Source organism: Phlebotomus argentipes, unplaced genomic scaffold (genome assembly GCF_947086385.1).
Source record: "Phlebotomus argentipes unplaced genomic scaffold, Phlebotomus argentipes genome assembly scaffold_18, whole genome shotgun sequence".
Taxonomy (NCBI): domain Eukaryota; kingdom Metazoa; phylum Arthropoda; class Insecta; order Diptera; family Psychodidae; genus Phlebotomus; species Phlebotomus argentipes.
Window position 1 is genome coordinate 8,649,103 of NW_026776177.1, and position 19,612 is coordinate 8,668,714.

General features: G+C 42.9%; 4 protein-coding genes across 8 annotated transcripts in view; 3 read left to right on the plus strand and 1 right to left on the minus strand.

Annotated features, from left to right (window-relative positions):
- LOC132260076 (uncharacterized) overlaps positions 1-2,273 on the plus strand; it is a 28,656-nt gene extending 26,383 nt beyond the window's left edge. For all 4 annotated transcript variants that reach the window (XM_059757991.1, XM_059757993.1, XM_059757990.1 and 1 more), the window contains exon 16: positions 61-2,273. In XM_059757991.1, coding sequence (XP_059613974.1) covers positions 61-166 — 106 coding nt within the window. In that variant the 3' untranslated portion in view covers positions 167-2,273. The remainder of the gene's footprint in view (positions 1-60) is intronic.
- Positions 2,265-4,117, minus strand: LOC132260077 (zinc finger protein 729). The gene is made up of 3 exons (XM_059757994.1): positions 3,459-4,117; positions 2,524-3,400; positions 2,265-2,437 (listed from the first exon to the last, which is right to left on the minus strand). The coding sequence occupies exons 1-3, from the start codon at positions 3,983-3,985 to the stop codon at positions 2,306-2,308; spliced, it is 1,536 nt and encodes a 511-aa protein (XP_059613977.1). The 5' UTR covers positions 3,986-4,117; the 3' UTR covers positions 2,265-2,305.
- A 669-nt stretch (positions 4,118-4,786) lies between these two features.
- Positions 4,787-13,077, plus strand: LOC132259118 (anoctamin-8). 2 transcript variants are annotated; one of them, XM_059756665.1, is made up of 12 exons: positions 4,787-5,247; positions 6,350-6,602; positions 7,331-7,523; positions 7,588-7,786; positions 8,344-8,636; positions 8,696-8,851; positions 9,240-9,375; positions 9,432-10,450; positions 10,504-10,601; positions 10,675-10,785; positions 11,002-11,635; positions 11,711-13,077. In XM_059756665.1, exons 1-12 carry the CDS (start codon positions 5,094-5,096, stop codon positions 11,834-11,836), a joined length of 3,372 nt encoding a protein of 1,123 aa, XP_059612648.1. In that variant the 5' UTR covers positions 4,787-5,093; the 3' UTR covers positions 11,837-13,077. The 2 variants fall into 2 exon arrangements, with proteins under 2 accessions (XP_059612648.1, XP_059612649.1); XM_059756666.1 differs by lacking the exon at positions 10,675-10,785.
- A 4,502-nt stretch (positions 13,078-17,579) lies between these two features.
- On the plus strand, positions 17,580-19,588 carry LOC132259119 (gastrula zinc finger protein XlCGF8.2DB-like). Its single transcript, XM_059756667.1, has 2 exons — positions 17,580-18,402; positions 19,328-19,588. Exons 1-2 carry the CDS (start codon positions 17,580-17,582, stop codon positions 19,585-19,587), a joined length of 1,083 nt encoding a protein of 360 aa, XP_059612650.1. The 3' UTR covers position 19,588.
- The last annotated feature ends 24 nt before the right edge of the window (positions 19,589-19,612 follow it).

A 19,612-nucleotide genomic window follows, 5' to 3' on the forward strand; every position in this document is an offset into this window, starting at 1 on the left:
GTACTTTACTTCTAAATCACTTGCTTCGCGCGTCTGACGCATGCCGACTTTTTTTTGCAGGAAAGTGAAGAGGAGCTGTCGAGGAAGTTCTGTCCTTCAGACGCGCCTCAAATCTCTGAGTTCCATGGACACGGCCGTGTTCGACGAGAAGGACCAGATTAGCTGACAAAACGAGAACTCTGTGCGCTACGTGGAGATCGATCGTGTCACTACGGTTTGACCAAATGGCGCACAGAAGCATTTTTCTACAATTTCCGGACTAAATCATCCCTGGAAGAGACTTCTTTCTACTTTCAACTTAAGACTTTCCGTGGGCATTTGAACAATTGGCGATTTGTCACTCCTCATTTTCTCCGCATCTCGCGCATCTTTGTTACGTAAAACGGACCAATTTGACAAAGAGAAGGAAGGAAAACTGATGACAAGGACTTTCTCATTAGAATATGACAATTTAGAGATTCCTCGATTTGTATTTTTGCTGAGGAAAAGACGTTTGGGAAGAAGGCGAATTTGTGAGAATTTGACTCAGAATAGTTAAACTCATCATTTGTTTTCTATTTGTCTTTTTGTTTTCTCGAAAAAAAATATTAAGGAAGTACTCTCAATGTAGACTTAAACGTATTTTAACATGTGATTCTTAGGTACCTGTCAGAGGTCAAACGAATTTTCAAATGCAGAAATTCTCGTAGTGAAGCGTTGAAAGTAGAAGTTCAACAATAAAAATCTTGTTACCACCACTTGAAGGAGGAAAACTTTGCCAATATTCAAATTAAAATGAGAAGTGAGATAACTTCTATAACTGCCACTTTTTGGAGACAAGTGAAGCGAAGAAGGACGATTGAGAATAATTTATCATGTGATTTTTATCTGTTCATCTTCGTAAAATCTCGATAGAAGCACAATCGAAAGCAATTATTTCGCGAGATTGTTGTGAGACACATTTTAAAGAGGATCTCTTATCGAGGCCCGCGCGTCTCAAGAACCCTTAACAATTCATAACTGCCATTTAAGAGGAAACATTTTAGAGAACCAAGTGTATGAAAAAATTACAAAACTTATAGTGATTTATCCTTGCAATTTGTTACCAGCGAGAGCACAAAAGTGACACATTTTTTACACATCTGTTAATATATTTCCATTAAGTCATTGTTTAAATGTTCTGTTTCTTCTCGAGACATAGAGAATAATAATAACTTAGTAAAATGTACGAATTGCGGAAAGAAAACTTGTTGAATGGCATCCATTTGAAGAGAAGAAAAAGAAATTCATGTTGTGTCTTTTGTGTGGAGTAAGAAAAAAAACCTAAGAAATGCAAAATATAGCAGGAAAGTTGTTAAAATTGTAGCGTAAGTTTGGAAGTACTATTCCTCTCCCTTTCCCTCCAATATGAAAAATCCAGAAAATCTCACTCTGATAAGAAGTATTACTAAAAAAAAGCTCATTGTAAGGAATAAAAGTAATGAAAACCTATTAAATAAATTTAAAGAAATATAGTGGAAATTCCCATAGTAATATTGTGAAAAGCAAAGCAGAAAAAGTGAGAGAGAATTGAGTATCTTAGAATGTTGGAAGTTTTATATAAACTAATAGGAAGAGTCTTGAGAAAATACCGACGCGAGTGTCTTTATGCATTATGGTTAGATTAGAGAAACAAATTACAAAGAGAAACTTGTCAAATTCTTCCGGAATCATCCAAAAGCAGACGATATTGTTGACTTAAAAACTGTAAAGAGTTGAGCCATCAGAGATAAAGTGTGAGGGAGTCAGACAATAAAAATGAATTGATTGAGAAGTATAAATAGAATAGAGGAAAAAAGAGAAATAATATTGAATTTTGTGCACATCAGTCGTCTCACAGCGGAATGCAATGCTTCAATTATTTTTTAATTACATTTAAAACTATGCAAGTACGCTCAGTGACCGATTTTCCCACATTTTCCCCTGATAAATCAACTTTGCCGCACTCGCAAAGTGGGTCACATTAATTTCCCCGTAATAAATTACAAAGGATAATTCAGCAAAACATTACAAATTTCCTCCATTCAATCACTTATGCTTTTAATTAATTAATCCTCTGTAAAAGAGGAATAAAAACTCACCGTTTTTTCAGCGTTTACCAGAAGCATTGCAATTTATCGCAACTTGTGAGATTCCCAGCCAAACTGAGTAAATCAAAAGGAAGGTGGAAATTGTATGAGATTCCATAGAATTAAGAGAAGCAAATTTCCTTGAACATTGATAAACATTGAGCAGAAAATAAACCATGGGTCATATCAGTAAACACGTCTTACTTGATTACTTGCATTTATTCGTTGAAGTGAGGAAATTGCGTATCCTCCGAATGAGCGGGAATCGCAGGAATCGTCACGCCACCAGTGTCTAGAGAAGAGTGCATGGAATCCGTGCTTTCAAGCGGCAGGAAGCAATCTGAAGAAGTCTGCAAATCAGAAGAAGAGTGAGAAATTATGTTGCGGAGCCTTAATCTTTGATAAACACATCACTACAGCCTCGATAATTACTCACCTCAGGGATGCTCTTGTGAATCTTGCTGCTACCAATATCGACGTCTCTGTTCTCGTCGCTCTTCATCAGATTTGCCTTGTGATCCTTCATGTGCCGCTGCAGGAGTTCGCTGTTGATAGAGATGAACGAGCACTGGTCGCACTTCATCATCTTGTACTCCTCAGGATGCTTCGTGCGAATGTGCGTCTTCAGCGGCTCCGCCTGTATAGCACTGTAGTCGCAGTGCTTGCACTTGTACGGCTTGGTCTTCGTGTGGCGCAGCCTGTGCTTCCGCAGTACGCTCGGGTCCCTGGCCATGAACTGGCAGTTGGGGAACTCGCAGTGGAAGGGCTTCTCGCCGGTGTGCTGGCGCAGGTGGATCAGCCAGGTGGCCTTCCTGGTAGACAGCTTGCCGCAGATATTGCAGCGATACGACATGATCTGGTTATGGCATCCGGAGACGTGTTTCGACAGCGTCTTGGAGTTCGCGAAGACGTTCAGACAGATGTCGCAGGTCTTCTTGGAGTACCACCGATTAGCGGCCGCTGCCTTCTTGTCCAGATGATTCACCGAATGGTAGCGCAGCTTCGAGTACTGCGAGAAGGTTTTGGGGCACATTGTGCACGCGAAGCCGCGCGTCGGGCCGTGACTCTGCAGGTGTCGGAAGATCTGCACCGTCGTGAGCACTTTGTACGTGCAGAGCGGACACTTGAGCATGTCCACGTCAATCTTGTGCTCCTTCCACATGTGAAGGCCGCATGTGCGCCAGCTCTTGTGCTCCTCGCCGCACTCCGGACACCGAAAGTTGCGGATGTTCTCCACTGAGCAGTGGCATTTCAGGTGGATGTCGCGCTTCTCCGTGCTCTCGAACTTGTACAGACACCCCTTGACGGTGCATCTGGAAGAGAAGTACACCAGAGTCATGCCAGATCATCCTGAAGGGATTTTTACTCTACTTATGAGTGAGATTCCTCGTCAACTTTGTCTTCAGCTGCTTCAGAGAGATGGGCTTCCACTGCTCCTTCCCCGCTGACTCCTCTGTCTTCTCCTCGTTGGAATCCGATGAGGGGTTCGACGGCACATTGCTTCCTGCCTCTTCCTTGGCGCCCACTTCCTTCAGCCGATGGTCCAACATCATGTGCTGCTTGGTGTGCTCCACGGACTCAAACACGCCATAGCAGAGGCTGCACACGTACTTCACCTCCACATCGCTGTCCGGCTCTGTTTGGGGCTCATCTTTGAGGAACTCAACCATCACTTCCTGGCTCTCGCTGTGCATGATCTTGTGGTGGGAAAGGAATTCTTCAGCCGTCGACACGACGGCATTGCACTCCTGGCATTGGTACATGGACACAACATTGGCCACGATGCACTTTTCGCCCCCTTTTTCGCCTTCTGGACGCTCCAAAGTCGCAGCACCGGCGCTCTCTCCTAAGGAGTCCTCATCATACACGATTAAGTCATCCGCAGTGTCGGATTCCATGATATTCACACCAAGTATGAAACTAGAGAGGTTCTTCTTTAATCCTTCAACAAAATTTCTTACTTCTTATTGCTATTTCACATAAAACACAAGTATTTTCGAGACGAAGGAAAACATAAACAATATGACAAGTTAGTGATTCGTCTACTGACCAATCGAGGCGCTGCTGCTCATTGAGATGAACAGGGAAATTATTTGAAGAGTAACGACCAAGAATGGGATTTTAAAATAATTCTGAGTACAAATAATAACGATAGAATTAATGCATCACAATTTTTCGATACATTCTTTAAAACATTTAAAATGTTGCATATTATTAATACACCATTTTTGGCCATATTATTTAATAAACATGCAAAAATGACTTATTTTGGAACGATATACTTCTTAAGAAGAGTCTTTTCACTTACGAGAGCTCAAAATACGAAGGAACTGTTGTCCTGATGTTTATTATGTCATTATTAGGTACTTCTATGAAAAACCAAATGTGATTACAATTGTTCGCTTCAAAACTTGCTCAAAATTATTGATTAAATTATTCATAAAACAATTTTCTAAAGCAACTAACTTTTATGATCCTGTTTTTCTCTGATCCACCATTTTCCCTTATTTTATAGTCTAAGTGGGTTAAAACGAAGAAGCGTGTTCACAATTATAATTAAGCTTCAACGACTTCTCGCGCACAAGCAGGAAAATCCTGTGGCGGGACATTTTCTCAGCCGCACAACCCTGCAGCGTGTTATCAAACAGAGAGAAAATCGATTTTCCTCCTCCTGAAAATGAAACGTAATATCTCCAGCCCATTTGAAACGTCACACAAGTTGTTTTCCGCGGCATTTGCCTGTGAACCCTCGGCTCGCGTGCGTGCAGAATGTGTGCAAAGTGACTGAGGAATGCTCGTGACTTCGCATTCACTGTGAAAGTGAACGAATTTCTACACTTTTCCCTCGTATTCTCACTGAATTTTTATCTGCGGAAAATTTCTCTCTTCGGGGGGAGTCGAAGTTATGTGATTGTATTGAAGTTTGGGGCGCGCAGTGAAAGACTTTTTCCTTGAGTACTTTTCCTTGCCATTTGTGAAGAAAACCACCGATTCTTTTGGCGCGAAATGTCGTCTGGACGCACTGAGGAGCCGGAAGTGTTGTTGGCGGAGGCCGAGGATACTGGAGCTGAGGAGTATGCGGACGACGCGGGTCCGGCGTCGGGACTGAGGCGTCGCAAGGGGAAAATAATGTCGTGTGCCAAAGAAACCATCGAAAATGGTGAGAAAAAGTGTCTGGTCATCAATCTTGCCCTGGATTCTTGTCCCTCAATTGCGGGGATTTGTCTCCTCGCCAGCCAATGGATTATGTAACAGGTCCCCAGGCGGATTCCGTGAGAAATCCTCACCGCATCGCCTTCAGTTTTAGCCTGAAACTCTTGTCGTGCTGCGTCCAAAAGTACGTGTTGGACTATTTTGGGACTTTTTAGGTCACTTCAAGAGGAAAATTATTGTATTTTCCACCCATAAATTCCAATGTGCGGTGGAAAATCAATACCCGACGCGGCACAATATAAGAAATTTTCCACAACGGCAGGTGTGCGTATTTTGCTCCCCGTTCGCAATCGTCTGACGACATTTCACTTACATTTTCATCCCTCAGCAGAAAAGAGGATTGGAAATTGCCGTGAGAGGCTTGACCCCACTGCGAACCCCATTAATTATTTCACAACCCCGCCACAAACTAATAAAGTTTCCACCCTGCGTGGGAATATAGCTCGAACCTCCCGCCAAGAGGAATTCATTGACCCACCAGTGATGTGCACTTTTTCATTACATTTCCCACCGAATTGATTTTCACCCACAGCCAAGGATTGTCTGTGTCCTCGGCGAATTAAAATACGGGTTGAGAGACATGCCATCGCCGATATCAGCTGAATTGCAGCCGTAAAAATCGATTTTCGGGGCTAAAAATGCACCCAAGAAACTCACTTTGCAGTTTACTTGAGATATATTACAGCATTTTATCCTGATTCTCTGCGACAAATGCTACACATCAGGACACACACGAAACTCATGCGTAAACCGCATGTCCTTTTTTCTCCGCATCATAACTGTATTCAACGCTGCGCGGAATTTCTATAATTAATTATATACACACAATTTTTGGAACAAAATCTCTTTTCAGTGTACATTAATAAACCTTGTTGACATGTACAAATTTCCCCCGAGAAAGTTGTGCGTTGTTTACGTGGCAAAAGAACAACACTTTCGGCAAAATTTCAGAGTGAAAAGCCCGTTGAATATTGAATGGCGGAAGGAGTCCTTCCCATTGACACCCTGAATAATTGATGGGAGTTGAAAAGTGAAATCTCTCTCTACAGCTTCCAGACTTATTCGTCGACGAGTGCCTTGTGCCGGACACCTGATGACGCCACGACGCCTCTGGCTCAACAAGATTCCCGCGCAGTGCGACGTGGTGATCGAGTTCCCGGAGGACGCGCCGGACGAGGCGCTCCGCTGGCTGCTGGCGCGCATCCGGTCGCCCACGCCCAACGGCCTGGGTCTCTCGGCCCACGTGCGGGCGCACGACAGTACAAAGCGCACGGCGTTCTACCTGAGCGCCCCCATGAACATGTGAGTCGCGCGAAGCAGCGCGTGTCGTGAGTTTGAATGGGTCGATTGCTCTTTAAAGTTTTATGAATGATTGAAAGTAGTTCACACGAGGTTGTTACACCTCAAATCAATCCATTCCATATATTTTTGAATTATTCATATCACTGACAGTGATGTGTCAATTTATTTTAAAATTCCTGGTTATTCGCAGAAGCCACAATTATATATAAATCAAGAGAACAGACCTTGATAGAGAAAAATGTCTGGATTTATATATTTACCTCAAAAAAGAATGAAAGTAATACATTTTATTCTGTCCGCTTTATCGATGTTGCGTACTATCGATATGTTCAATACAATAAGGCGTTCGACGTCGGTTAAAATTATAGTTAACAATGTTATTCTACAAAGCATGTTCCGTTTCTCACACTAATCAAATAATAATTCGTGCTTTTCATCAAAAGCCCTCAAAACTCATCATACTAAAGATTGATTGAGATTGACATCTTAGGGAGGGATTTTATACTTTTCTGCTCACACAAAAATCTCATTAAAAGCGATCCGGGGCAATTTTCTAAGACTTCCAGATTACAATCTTGAGAATTTTCTCGTCTTTGGTGAATTTCCCTCCAATTATCTCGAGAGTAATTTCACTCGGGCGATAATGGCACATCTGAGAGTGATAAAATGCCGCTGTAGCGAATATGAGGAAGCGTGACGAATGGCCAATTTATCGCGTGCCTTTTCAGACTCTTCCGGGCGGCGGAGGAGGCGCGCCTGCCGAAGCGCCTCAAGAGCGACCTGGGTGGGGCGCTGCGCGACTTCACGACCAGAGAGAAGCACTGCTTCGCCCAGGCGAAAGTGGTGCCGGCGGGCGAGGGCGACGACGGCGGCGGGGGCACACTTTTCACCTCCCAAGAGCGCCAGTGGCTGGTGCTTCAGGTGCGCGGTGTCTCTTTAATCTCGCCCACTGAACAGCTAATTGCAGCTGGGAAATTCTCCACAGATACTACAAGGCCTGAGAGCGGGACTTGGGGATTTGGAAGCACTGCAAGGAAAAGCGGCGGTGGCGGAGGGACAGAGCATAATTGCCGCATGGCAGGAATCCGGTCTCATTACCCAAGTATTTCCACTGCATGAAACAACCGCCTTAACCCAATTGCAATCCAGTTGGGTACGTAACATTTTTGCACCACAGCCATTAGGTAAGCCGAAATTTTACTCTAATCTCTAGTCCGGAGAAGGCCAAGGAGGAAGAATCTGGCTGCGAATTGACCCAGAAAGTCGTCAGAGAAAAGCTTCTTTGAAGATTTGAAAATGGGCTGATCAGTATTATTTATGGCATAAGCTTCCTATAGATTCCACAATATGCAAAACACTCCGTTGCACATAAATTATGTTCTTTTGAATTTAAAGCAAGTCTCGAGAATGATGGTTTGCAGAAATCTAAGATTAGATATTTGCACATTTCATTGCCCAATCTTTCACGCCATCACATTAGCATATTAAGAAGAAAGCCTCTCATTTAATCGCCTTTTTTTATCAATGGACTATCTTCTACCCATTCAAATGCAGATTCGTCACTTGCTTATGCAAGTGACTGCCAGTGGCGTAGTAGATCGCCTACAAAGTTAAGAAGCTTCCTCCCTGGCCTCTTCAACTCTCTTTCTTCCTCTTTAAGCACATTTTCCTCCTGTGTATCGCAATAACCTGAATCATATGTAAATAATTTCACAAGTCACGAGGAATTCCTCCCTTCTAGACGACATTGCAGAGTACTTTGGGGTGAAGGTGGCTCTCTACTTTGCCTGGTTGGGCCACTACACGTGCGCCCTGGGCGTTCCCGCGGTCTTCGGCACACTCTTGTGGGCCGGACTCTACGGTCGGGGCCAGACCGCCCAGGATATCGGTCACGTACTCTTCTCGCTCTTCAACGTCGCCTGGGCGTCTCTGTACCTGGAGGCCTGGCGTCGCTACTCTGCAGAACTGGCGTTCCGCTGGGGCACTCTGTCAACCCCTCCTGAACTCCTCGAGCCGCCCAGACCGCTCTACAAAGTAAGCCGCAACACGCTGACCCACCAGAACCCCTTTTAAAGCCCATAATCATCCTTTAGGGACCCCTTGTTGAGAGCCCGGTGACCGGACGCCTGGAGCCCAAAGAGGCTCCAGCCTGGCAGAGACGAGCCTTTCGATACTTGGTCAGCTTCCCCGTGATTGGTCTCTGTCTAGTCCTGGTATTCATCGTCATGTTCGTGATGCTGCGCTTCCAGGTGAGCCCACCGCCCAGATTCCCGCATCTGTCGCACCATAGCAGACGCTGAGCTCATCAATTGACCTTCTTTTCTTCTTTCTCGATACACGAGCACAAATCATCCCGTCATTCTCATCAAAATTCTTATGATTTTGGCGGCGTATTGATTTGCAATATCGTTTCTTCTCTCAGGATTGGCTAGATGAGCATCTTCCAGACGCAGACGTTTGGAAATGCATTTGCATGGCACCTCAGGTTCAGTTGAACATTATTTTTCGTCCTCATTGTGCTATGTTTTTCCCAAAACACTTCTTCTCTTTGGCTTTGAGCACTTTACCATAGTGTATAAATGGACAGATGCAACTAATTTAGTGTCATAAACTTATCTCGATTCGCTGTCTTTGCAGGATTGGTGGGATGGAAAATTGCCGGAAAATGGTTTCTTAAGCTGCTTGAGTGTGATTCCGAAGGTTCTACTAGCGGGTGCCATCACTTTGATGGACGAGGCTTACTTTAAACTAGCCGTGTGGCTTAACGACAAAGGTAGGTAAAGAGGAACTCTTACAGATCACAATTAACTGGCTTCCTCATCATTACAGAAAACTATCGTCTGCAGTCAAAGTACGAGAATCATCTTATAGCTAAGGTGGCTCTCTTCCAGTTCGTCAATTCCTTCCTCTCGCTCTTCTACATCGCGTTCTATCTCTGTGACCAGGACAAACTCAAGGAGCAACTGGCTGGTCTCCTGATTTCCCGACAGATAATCGGCAACTTGCGGGAATCCGCATGGCCATACGTGCTGGAGCAGTGGAAGCTTGCCAAGTTGAGTTTCAAGCTCTGGGGCGCCCTCAGTCCCACGCAAGAGGTCAATGTCAAGCCTGAGGAAGCGCCAAAGTCGGAGGAGAAGCGCTCTGAGACACCCACGGGCAAAAGAAGCATCGGTCAGGCTGAAATCGAGAGTTCTCTCTACAAGTACGACGGAACGTTTTCCGACCATCTGGAGATGCTGGTGCAAATGGGATATGTTGTGCTCTTCTCGGCGGCCTTTCCTCTGGCTGGACTGTGCGCGCTGGCGAATAACTTGATGGAGATACGATCAGATGCATTCAAACTCGCCCATGTCCATCAGCGACCTTTTGGCCAGAGAGTGGCTAACATCGGCACGTGGCAGAACGCTTTGAGCTTGCTTGGCCTGGCCGCAGTTATCGTCAACTGTGCCCTCATAGGACTCTCAGGACAAGTGTCCAGGCTCTGGCCAGGCCTCACCTCCACACAGACAGTGATTCTGATTGTGGCGCTTGAGCATATGATGCTGGGATTAAGATCAGCACTCACTTGGCTCCTACCAGAGCTGCCATCCTGGTTGGCGGCGGAGATTGCCAGGGCAGAGCACTACCGCCGGGAGATGCAGTGCAAAGGAACATCCCCAAGAGCCACTCCTCCGTCCCCATCATCCACATCAATCTCTCATCCCGATCCCGAAGAAAACACGCCCGATCCACTGCTTGAGCAGTCCAGCCAAGAGGTTGAAGACATCGTCTTTGAGCCTGAAGATCCCAATCTCATGTTCCGCGACGGAGGTCCCAGATCAATAACACCAGACTCTCCGATATCCCAGGTAAACATCCTCGTGAACATCAGACACTTTGTATTGACCATCTTCTCTTGCAGACAAGTACAGTCCTTATTCGACCCCTACTCGATAGTTCCACGAACACGAGCGGTTCTTCCATTCAGAACATCACAGAAGTGGCCTCAACAAGTGCAGGGTGAGTAACTCTGGCATAATCACTCAATAATAATCATGGTGCTAATGTTAACTTTGTATGTATATTATTTTAGTGCATGTAGGCATTTAAAGCAAGTAACAGAGATATCAAAACTGTCCGAAATACCTCCATATCGTGGTTATTCCGTACGAAATTCAATGCCAAAGAAGAACACTGCGGCAGGGTAAATCAACAAATTTAATATGTGTTCTAAGATAGTTGATGTTTAGATAGGATTCAACAGCATCACGAGACACAGTGTTAGTCAGACCACGAGTCACCACACCTCCACAATTAGTTTAGCATAATGAGAGTGCCTCACATAGTCTTGATTGGTCTTGATTGTTTAGTTAGCCGTTCTTGAGGAAAGAGATATAATTCCACAAATTGCTTCTTCCAGCGCATCTCCAACTACCAAAACCGTCTCTCAGCCGATACACATCCCAGAGATTCCGCCCTTCCGAAAATCACAGACCCAGTCGCAGCGTTCGTCAGTCTCTTCATCTATGGCGAATCCATCTCCGCCGAAGATTCCCGAAATTCCACCCTTCAAGCCGCGCAAATCTGCCGAAATAATTCCTCCGGTTTCAGCGTCTGGCGAGAGCCCTCCTGTGGGCGTTCCTGACTGGGCGAGGCGTCTCAAGGCAGCCGAGCCATCACCGATTCACCGAAGCACAGACTGTATTGCGGCCAAGGAGCTCCTTCCGGGCACGGAATCGCCTGAGCAAGTGCTCAAGAACGCGCCTTCCTGGAGTTCAGTGGCGGTGCGGAATAGTGTGGGCAGTAGCGGAGATGCTGTGGCCAGCTCCAGCACGGGAAGCTCCTCTCCGGCCAGTGGTACTGTGCCCAAGAAGCTCTCCACATCGGGAACCGACGAAGAAGCCAAGGCGGCAGAGCTGGCAGCTAAAAAGTCCCGCATAAAGCAGAGTCTGGTCAAGAGAGCCAGGTCCGTGGCGATATTCTCGCTGAAGTTAAAAGAAAGGCGCGCCCGGGAGGCGGAAAAAGCTGCCCTGGCGGCCGTTGAGCACGCAAAGGTAGAACGGAAATACATATTCATAGTGGGCGTGGCTTCCGAAAGGGCGGAGTTTAATCAATTTCTCTTAACACAGGTCGTGGCCCAAGTGACGAATCCTCCGGCCGGGGGTGAACTGTCCTTCCTGCCCATTGAGCAACTTATCCAAGTGGATGATGTTGTGAAGCATCGAAACTCATCGTCAGGCTCAGGAACAGCGTAAAGAGACATTGACTTGAGGAGAGATTTGGTGAGCACTCAAGAGAGCTCCTTTTAGGGTCAAACTGACTACATTTTTAGCTAGATTCCAAGCAAAATTAATTCTAAAGGAAGGCACACTGGTAATTTAGGTTGAGAAGCAATGTTACACAAAAGGAGAATTAGTTTAGTTACAAAAAAAGACTAGTTTGCAATTGTTAGTCTAATTGAAATGATAACTTTAGCTGAGCTTTCTGTGACGTGAGTTGCCGCTTTTGAATTGTGTGTAAGATTATATATTTCTTTCAAGTAAGACTAAGTTTTTTTACAATAATTTTCTTTGTGCCTCATCAGTCGAATTGTGGATGAATATTACCACACAAAACCATGTGAAGGTTTTACTGTAAATATATTATATTTTTGCTAAACATATTAAATTGTTCAGCAATAATGAGGGAAAGAATTATACAAAAAAAAGAAAAAGATCTGTAAAAGTTGTGGAAAAATTGCCATGATCGAAAAATGTGCTTCTTAAACATCGTTTTTATTTACAAGGAATTTACAAGAAAAAAATAGGAATATGACTAATAAAATTCAAAATATCCGATCCAGTTGTCTTTTGGTTAAAAGAATATACAATTCCCTTTGAATATCTACACCTTCTCTTGAATCTCCTTGAAAAAAAAAGTACTCATAGTAAGAGTGTAAATTGAAAAATAAGATGAAAAGTATTGTCATTAATTATGTATTGATTGTGATAATAGAATAGTCATCGAATATTGGAGAATATTGAAGAATACATTGTGAATATACTCGTGAAAAAGATTAATGTGATATTTGATTGTTTGTTGGAAATTGTTTATTATTTCAACAAGTATTTGTACAATATTTCTGCCACGTGAAATTGTGACGAAAATAACTCTCTGTTGAGCTTCTTATCACTATTCGTTATCAAATTAGAATGGATATTTGGGGCAAAACATATCAATTCTCGGATATTTTGGCGCAATTGAAAAACTCATTAAAATACATCAATCAAAAATCACATTGAAAGAATGGACAGAATGCAATTTTTCCTCCAAGTTTAATCTCTCATTTTATCTCCGAAACTCTGCATTGCATTCGCAAAGTGATTTGACGAGATGCTAGAAAATATACAAATATTATCGTTACTCCAGAAAACATGTTGCATTGAATGAATTTTTTAGAATGTTACAATTTTCTAAGTGATAAGCAGAATTACAATAATTACCATTAATTACTACTGAAAGACAGAAGAGAATAATACATTGTAAGGAGATGCAAAACACACAATTTATTAAATAAAAATTGTATTCTCTAATGGAAAATCAGAAAAAAAAACAAGCTTATAAACGACATTGAAAATACAATTTAAGAATGAATGGGGAAGTTTTTCTCTTGGTTATGTTCAACGAAAATTGTCATCTTCCTAGCAAAATCCACCCAACAATTAAAGTCTCACGACTTGTGCAGTGAATGTTTCAATTTCTCATCTTATTTAATATAGTGAAGTGTCTTTCTCCAAGACAATTAAAAAATCGTGGATTTGTCACACGACATTTTTTCTCTGGCGTCTCTTTATTTATTATTTCAGAAAAATTACGTAGAATTTCTCTGGTGCGGTCATAAAAATGCGTGTGCAAAGTTTCGAATTACATTCTCTTCTCTGGGTGTTCAGCTATGAGGATTTCTTAAACCTCTTCCTCGCCCAGGTTAAAACAGATGAAATTAATCAACGCACCTGTAGCTCAGCTTTTATTGCTTTTCCCTCCTTTTTCTCGCCGTTGATCTCCATAGTGTGACACTTGCGGTGGAAACTTGGGTGATTTATCTACACTTAATTGTGGCTGCTGTAATGCTGGCGAGAGATGTCTTTAATGCCTCTTGAAAATAATAAAAATCATTTCCGAGATTTGTTGTCTCGTGTCGGCAATGATAAATTCCATCTGTCCAGCTTCCACAGCTCGCAAGTCACGAGAGAGATCTCTTCTCAAAGGGTTTAATGGTCTCTCGCCACATCTTCAATTCATGGAAATTTGTCCAGCTAGTAATGAGTACATCCTTAATTATCGATTTTATTTCTCCACACAACTCATCACACACGTCTTCGTTCGCGCCTTTTATCTTCTGTCCGTCACACAATCGCTTCTGGACTCCGTGGAATTGTCGCGAATGCCTTTTTTTTGTGTCCCCTCGTATTACGCATTGATTATATTTGCAATGTGAATTTCCTCTAGAACAAGTTCCCTTTTTGCAACACCTCTCTGATGGACATTTTCTATGATTTCGCATGTGTTGAAGAAGACCTGTGTCGTCACTTTTCGATATAATTTTATGCTAATTAAATTGTCACTGCGAAGTCTCCGCGGCCAGTCGTCTTCAGCTCTCTCGCGTCGCGGATTGCCTGGCAAATTGATGGACTTATTGGTGGGAAAAATTGATCTGCGAAGGAAACTCTGTACAGACACTTGATTTATGTGCCTAGCGACAGCTCAACATTCTCACAATGATCGGATATACATAAAATCATCTATGACGTCTATGACAAATTGTACGATTTTAATGACACATCATTACATGCTGAGAAATTCTGTAGCATAAACTTTTCTTTATAAATTATTTCTCGCTTCTCCTTGTCATATAAGATTATCCCAAAGGATAGTTCCACTTTCAAGACAAGAATTGAGAATAAGTCTTTCAAGCTCCTCCCACTCAGTTGCCCCGCCCTCTTTTTCTATTTTTATGTTGAAAAGAGAGAGTCCATCGCGATACGTTTAATTTAGAACATTTTTCAACGACTGAAAGTATGTTTACAAAAATCTTAACGATATCTTCCGCTATTCTGTAAAAATATCCAAGAAAATATCCTAAAACAGTTGTCATTATAGGAAAGACACGAAAAATTATGTTTACATACTTCAATAAATTTGAATAGATCTTTGCATTTCAAATAACTTAGCCAAAATCCATGTTGGAAACGCAAATTAGCAGCACAGAAATCGACATAATTAATAGAAAGCAGCGCCAGTGTGGGAAAATATGAGAAAATGCTAGTTTATTTAGGATGTTCAAACCATGTAAGTTCTACTGGAAAAATAATGGATTTTTCTTTAGAACATTCATGAGCCTTGCTTGAAAACTAACACAGTTCTCTTCTGAAGATAAAGTTCTTGCAACAATCACACGGTTCACTATATTGAAATCATTAACACGATAGTCGGAATGAAACATTTTCTAATAGACAAATTCCTACTCGCCGCACAGTCGCAAAGTGTATTTCGGAATAACCAATATTTATTGAGATGAATTGATAAAAATCTCGTATGGAAATCGTGCAATATATGTTTTCCACTGAATTAATTCCCCGCCATTTAGCCCGAATGTGTTTTCATCACACAATTTTTCACCCACAGAGGCAGCAAATGGCCAATGGTCAAGAGCGAATCAGCGGGAAAATGTAGTCGTCGACGAAGAGTGTGAAGAAATTTGAAAATATTAAAGTGGACGAATGGAACAAACATTTTTGGCATTTTTATGTGTAATTTATTGTTATGATTATGTTTAGAGTCTATTTTATCTTCACAGTTTGGTGATTTTCAATGGAATAATCTCTAGGCAGAGAAGAAAGAGATCTCTCTCTGGGTGAAGCGCTCTTTTTGGGATATTCAGATGATCGCGGAGGTGGGAGTGGTGGCACAAAACTGTGCACGGCCATTCGGAATTAATGAATATATTTTAATAATTCCATCCTCAAAAATTGTCTTCCAATAATTGTAATCTATTGGATTCTCTACGTCGGAATTGTCTCCGCCGATGTTTTAACTGCCAATTTCCCGTTTTTTTCTCCTACCTCTCTTTCACATCTTCTCTCTCTCTATGACCACCAAATCCCACCACAGATATCAAGAAGAAATCCCATAAATCACACAATCCGTCCCTGACTCGCGAGCCCCAAAAAACCCTCAGCATTCCTCCGCGGCACGAGAAATATGCAAAGTGTGGTCAAAATATTTATTGGAAAATAATCAAATGGATTTTCGATTGGGAGCGAAGCCTCAGCCTTTTCACCGCGATGCGGAGATCGAAACGCGAGTTTCGTTTCCATTTGAATAATTCCGATATAAAACACCTTAATCAATTTACATTTTTGTCAACACGCGGGAAAAGTCGGGGGCGCGCGATCTGCAGAGAGATCTTCTCTCCATTCGTGGACATGCGAAGGCAACAGAGTTCATTGGGACTTGACCAACATCCTTGACATGATCGCGGGACAAAAGGGAACATCGCGAAATCAGTCACAAATTGTGTGTGAACAGTGTGAATATGACTTGCTATCGCGATTCCATTTCACTAAATCTTCAGGGCAATAAAAGAGCTTTTTTGTGATCTTGAGAAACACCCAAAAAATAGTCAATTAAATATCAATAAAATCAAATTTTGCTCTATTCACATGAAATTTTCGTGTTAATTTCCACCTCTCTCGCATTGATATACACGGATTTTTATTGATGTGTCAAGTGCCGAAAAAAGCTCATTTATGCATTGTAAAGAATTTACATAATTTCGAAATTTCGTGCATTCTACACAAGTTGCGGATAGTAAATTGCTGTGTAACTTCTCACTTTATTGATGAATTGGAATTCTCAATAGTGGAAATTGTCTCTCTTTCACTCCAAACCCGAAATTACTTAAGCAAAGACGAAATGTGAATGAAATTGACTGACAACAAAGCACTCGATTGTCTATCATGCACACGCACATTTCTCATGATAGCGCCGCGTCGAGAGGTGTAAATAATAAAATATTTAATAAAGTGTAAGTCTTTCTCACCCATTTTGCCCATCTTCAGCTGTTTAGCTCTTTGTCACCTGTGATTTTCAGAGGATGCAAGCACGAAAATCACCTGACGAGAGTCACACACGACATGAGATAATGGCCAAGTTATAAATTGTTTCCTGCAATTAATCTCTCGCACTGCAATTGGCAACATATTAATGGCCCAAGTTGTGGCGAAGGAAGACCAACTGGCTGATGCCGGAAAGTGTGTGCCATGGAATCCTAAGCGCGTCTTCTATTTGCTCCGCTTCTTTCTGGGCGCGCTCCTCCAGCGCCACGCCGATGATTCACAATCGCCGAGCCGCCGCAACCTTTCACAGGTAACGGACCGCCGCACCAGGGATCTATATTAGATTCTAATTCCATGCTAAGCGCACAAATTATGTGCAAATTGACGCAACTCCTATATTTTAGTCTTTATCGCGTGGCCAAGAAGTCGGGCTCGGCGAAGAGCATCTCTGTGAAAACGACGAAATGGCACGCGAAATGCGCAAAACGTAAAAATAAAACAGCTTAAATCTTTGCACAAAATACAGAAATCCTTAAATAGCGAACGTGATTTTAAAGATACTCTATAGCTGGATCAGTTTTTGAAGAAATTATGATAATTTCTATGATGAAAATTGGATAGATTGCAGTTCAACCCGCATTAATCGAGTCATATTTGTCACACAAATAAAATCTTTTACAGATTTCAAAGGAAAAATGCTACAAAAATCCAAGCAAAAATCTAATAATTGTTTCATAATCTCTCGTGAGTCCAAATCACTCATAAACAACGCTCAACCCTTTCTCAAAAATCGGACAACACATAAATTCAATCGTCTATCAGATTTCTTTTTCTAAACCCAGTTATAATTGCCTCAGCTCGAATCACACCTGAAACGTTCAGGAGATTTGAGGTAGCCTAAATGGTTATTCCGAGTCTGGCGCCCACACCAAAGTCACTTCTTGCGGGCTTTCCACGCGGATTCGCGCTGCTGCTGGAGTCTCTCCCCGCCACGGTGAAGAAAATGAGAAGAAGAGCAGCAGTGGTCCATTCGTCCACTCGCGAGATCAGTCTCACCGCGCGCGCTGGACGAATTGGAGCCCCGCTCGTGATGGGAATCTGGCAAATCGACGCTGTGACCATGAATTTGCGCGACGGAGTGTCGAGTGAGGAGTGCAATAATTCGCGGAGGATCACAGACTTCAGCATCTCCTCGATCCTGGCCAGGGATTCGCGCCGAACAACCTCTCGGCGGCCACTCAATAAAGTCTTCGACAGTCCTTGGGCGTCTCAGGGCCCCGTTGTGTTCAATCCCGCCGCGCGCGTGCAGATCGTCGGGGAGTTTCAGTGCCAGTCCGCCACCTTTCAGCCGTGCACGCCCCCGAGAGCCACCAAATACGCGTGCGAGGAGTGTGGCAAGGGCTTCTCGCAGCTCAGGAACTATAAGTACCACATCTCCATTCACCGCGGCACGAAGGAGTTCGCCGCGCACTGCCCGGAGTGCGGCAAGATGTTCAACGACAAGGGCTACCTCAGCAGCCACCTCAAGATCCACCGCAACCGCAAGGAGTACGCCTGTCCGCACTGCCCCAAATCCTTCAACCAGCGCGTCGCCTTCAACATGCACGTGAGGATCCACACGGGCATCAAGCCGCACAAGTGCACCGAGTGCGGCAAGAGATTCTCCCGCAAGATGCTCCTCAAGCAACACTCGCGAACGCACAGCGGCGAGAAGCCCTACCAATGTGAGTTTTCCCGCATTTTCAGGACAATAGAGCAAGAATTCACCAATTTTTTACAACTTGTGCATAAAGATCAGATCGAAGTTCTAGCAATTGTTACCAAGATAATTTTGTGATCGAAAGCAGGAATTTCGAATCGATGCGATCCTTAGTAATAAATTTGCGGCGAGCGTAAAAATTAGAAATACGAGAAAATCATAAGATAAAAACGTCATCTAGAAGATATTTATCCTTCCAATAAAGGAATTCTTAAAGTCTGTCAATTATTACACTAGATTAACAATCTAAAAATATACGAAAAGAATATTTTACACAAGTTAAATTTTATAAGTTTATAAAAGTAATTAAATGAATCACTAATTCATTGATGAAAGCAACTGAAAATTCCCATTTTTGCTATAAATTCATTTTATATGAAACGCCTCAAAATTAATTAGGAATTTTTTATTAATCGTGTTACGTCAAATTGAAAGACATAGTATGAAAAATTGCATCAATTTCATTGTCCTATTTGTTGTAATTAAATTCAGGGCTAGTTTTGTTCATTTTTCAGAAACACTAAAAGCCAGACTTTATTTCATTCTGAATCAGTGTAAATTCGAATGATTCATCATGACTATTTTGATGCAGATTAACTTAAGATAAAGTCTTGAGAAAACTAAACTTTACAGCCTTTGTGACATGAAGACATTATTTTTAAGAAACGTCGTTTTTATCTCAAAGCTAGCAAGAATTTAATCAGAAAACATTTAAATGTCACGGTATTTAGGAGCATCATTCGTTCTAATTTATCTTCCTAAATTGGCGAACCGCTCTTTGAATTGACCACTCCTAGAGATACTGCAAAAATTAAGTAACTCACCGAATTCTTGTTCGCCCATAAATTCCACACGCCAACGAATCTCAACACTCTGTCTGTCTTCCGAAGGCACCATTTGCGGCAAGACGTTCGCCGATCGCAGCAACATGACGCTGCACCAGAGGCTCCACTCGGGCATCAAGCCCTTCTCGTGCCCCATCTGCCCCAAGGCCTTCACGAAGAAGCACCACCTCAAGACGCACCTCAACTACCACACCGGCTACAAGCCCTACCACTGCCCGCACGCCAACTGCGGCCAGTCCTTCACGCAGTCCAGCAACATGCGCACGCACGCCAAGAAGTGCCAGTTCCAGCCGCCAAAGCCCTGACGAACACTCTCACGTTCGGAGGAAA

What these genes read in the sequence shown, in the direction of transcription:
- LOC132259119 (XM_059756667.1), top strand. Translation starts at nt 17,580, where the DNA reads ATGGTTATTCCGAGTCTGGCGCCCACACCAAAGTCACTTCTTGCGGGC. An exon ending in CGGCGAGAAGCCCTACCAAT is followed by an intron (nt 18,403 to 19,327) that starts GTGAGTTTTCCC and finishes TGTCTTCCGAAG; the next exon opens with GCACCATTTGCGGCAAGACG.
- LOC132260077 (XM_059757994.1), bottom strand. Translation starts at nt 3,985, where the DNA reads ATGGAATCCGACACTGCGGATGACTTAATCGTGTATGATGAGGACTCC. An exon ending in ACGAGGAATCTCACTCATAA is followed by an intron (nt 3,401 to 3,458) that starts GTAGAGTAAAAA and finishes CTTCTCTTCCAG; the next exon opens with ATGCACCGTCAAGGGGTGTC. An exon ending in TTCACAAGAGCATCCCTGAG is followed by an intron (nt 2,438 to 2,523) that starts GTGAGTAATTAT and finishes TCTGATTTGCAG; the next exon opens with ACTTCTTCAGATTGCTTCCT.
- LOC132259118 (XM_059756665.1), top strand. Translation starts at nt 5,094, where the DNA reads ATGTCGTCTGGACGCACTGAGGAGCCGGAAGTGTTGTTGGCGGAGGCC. An exon ending in CTGAGCGCCCCCATGAACAT is followed by an intron (nt 6,603 to 7,330) that starts GTGAGTCGCGCG and finishes GTGCCTTTTCAG; the next exon opens with ACTCTTCCGGGCGGCGGAGG. An exon ending in CGTGTGGCTTAACGACAAAG is followed by an intron (nt 9,376 to 9,431) that starts GTAGGTAAAGAG and finishes TCATCATTACAG; the next exon opens with AAAACTATCGTCTGCAGTCA.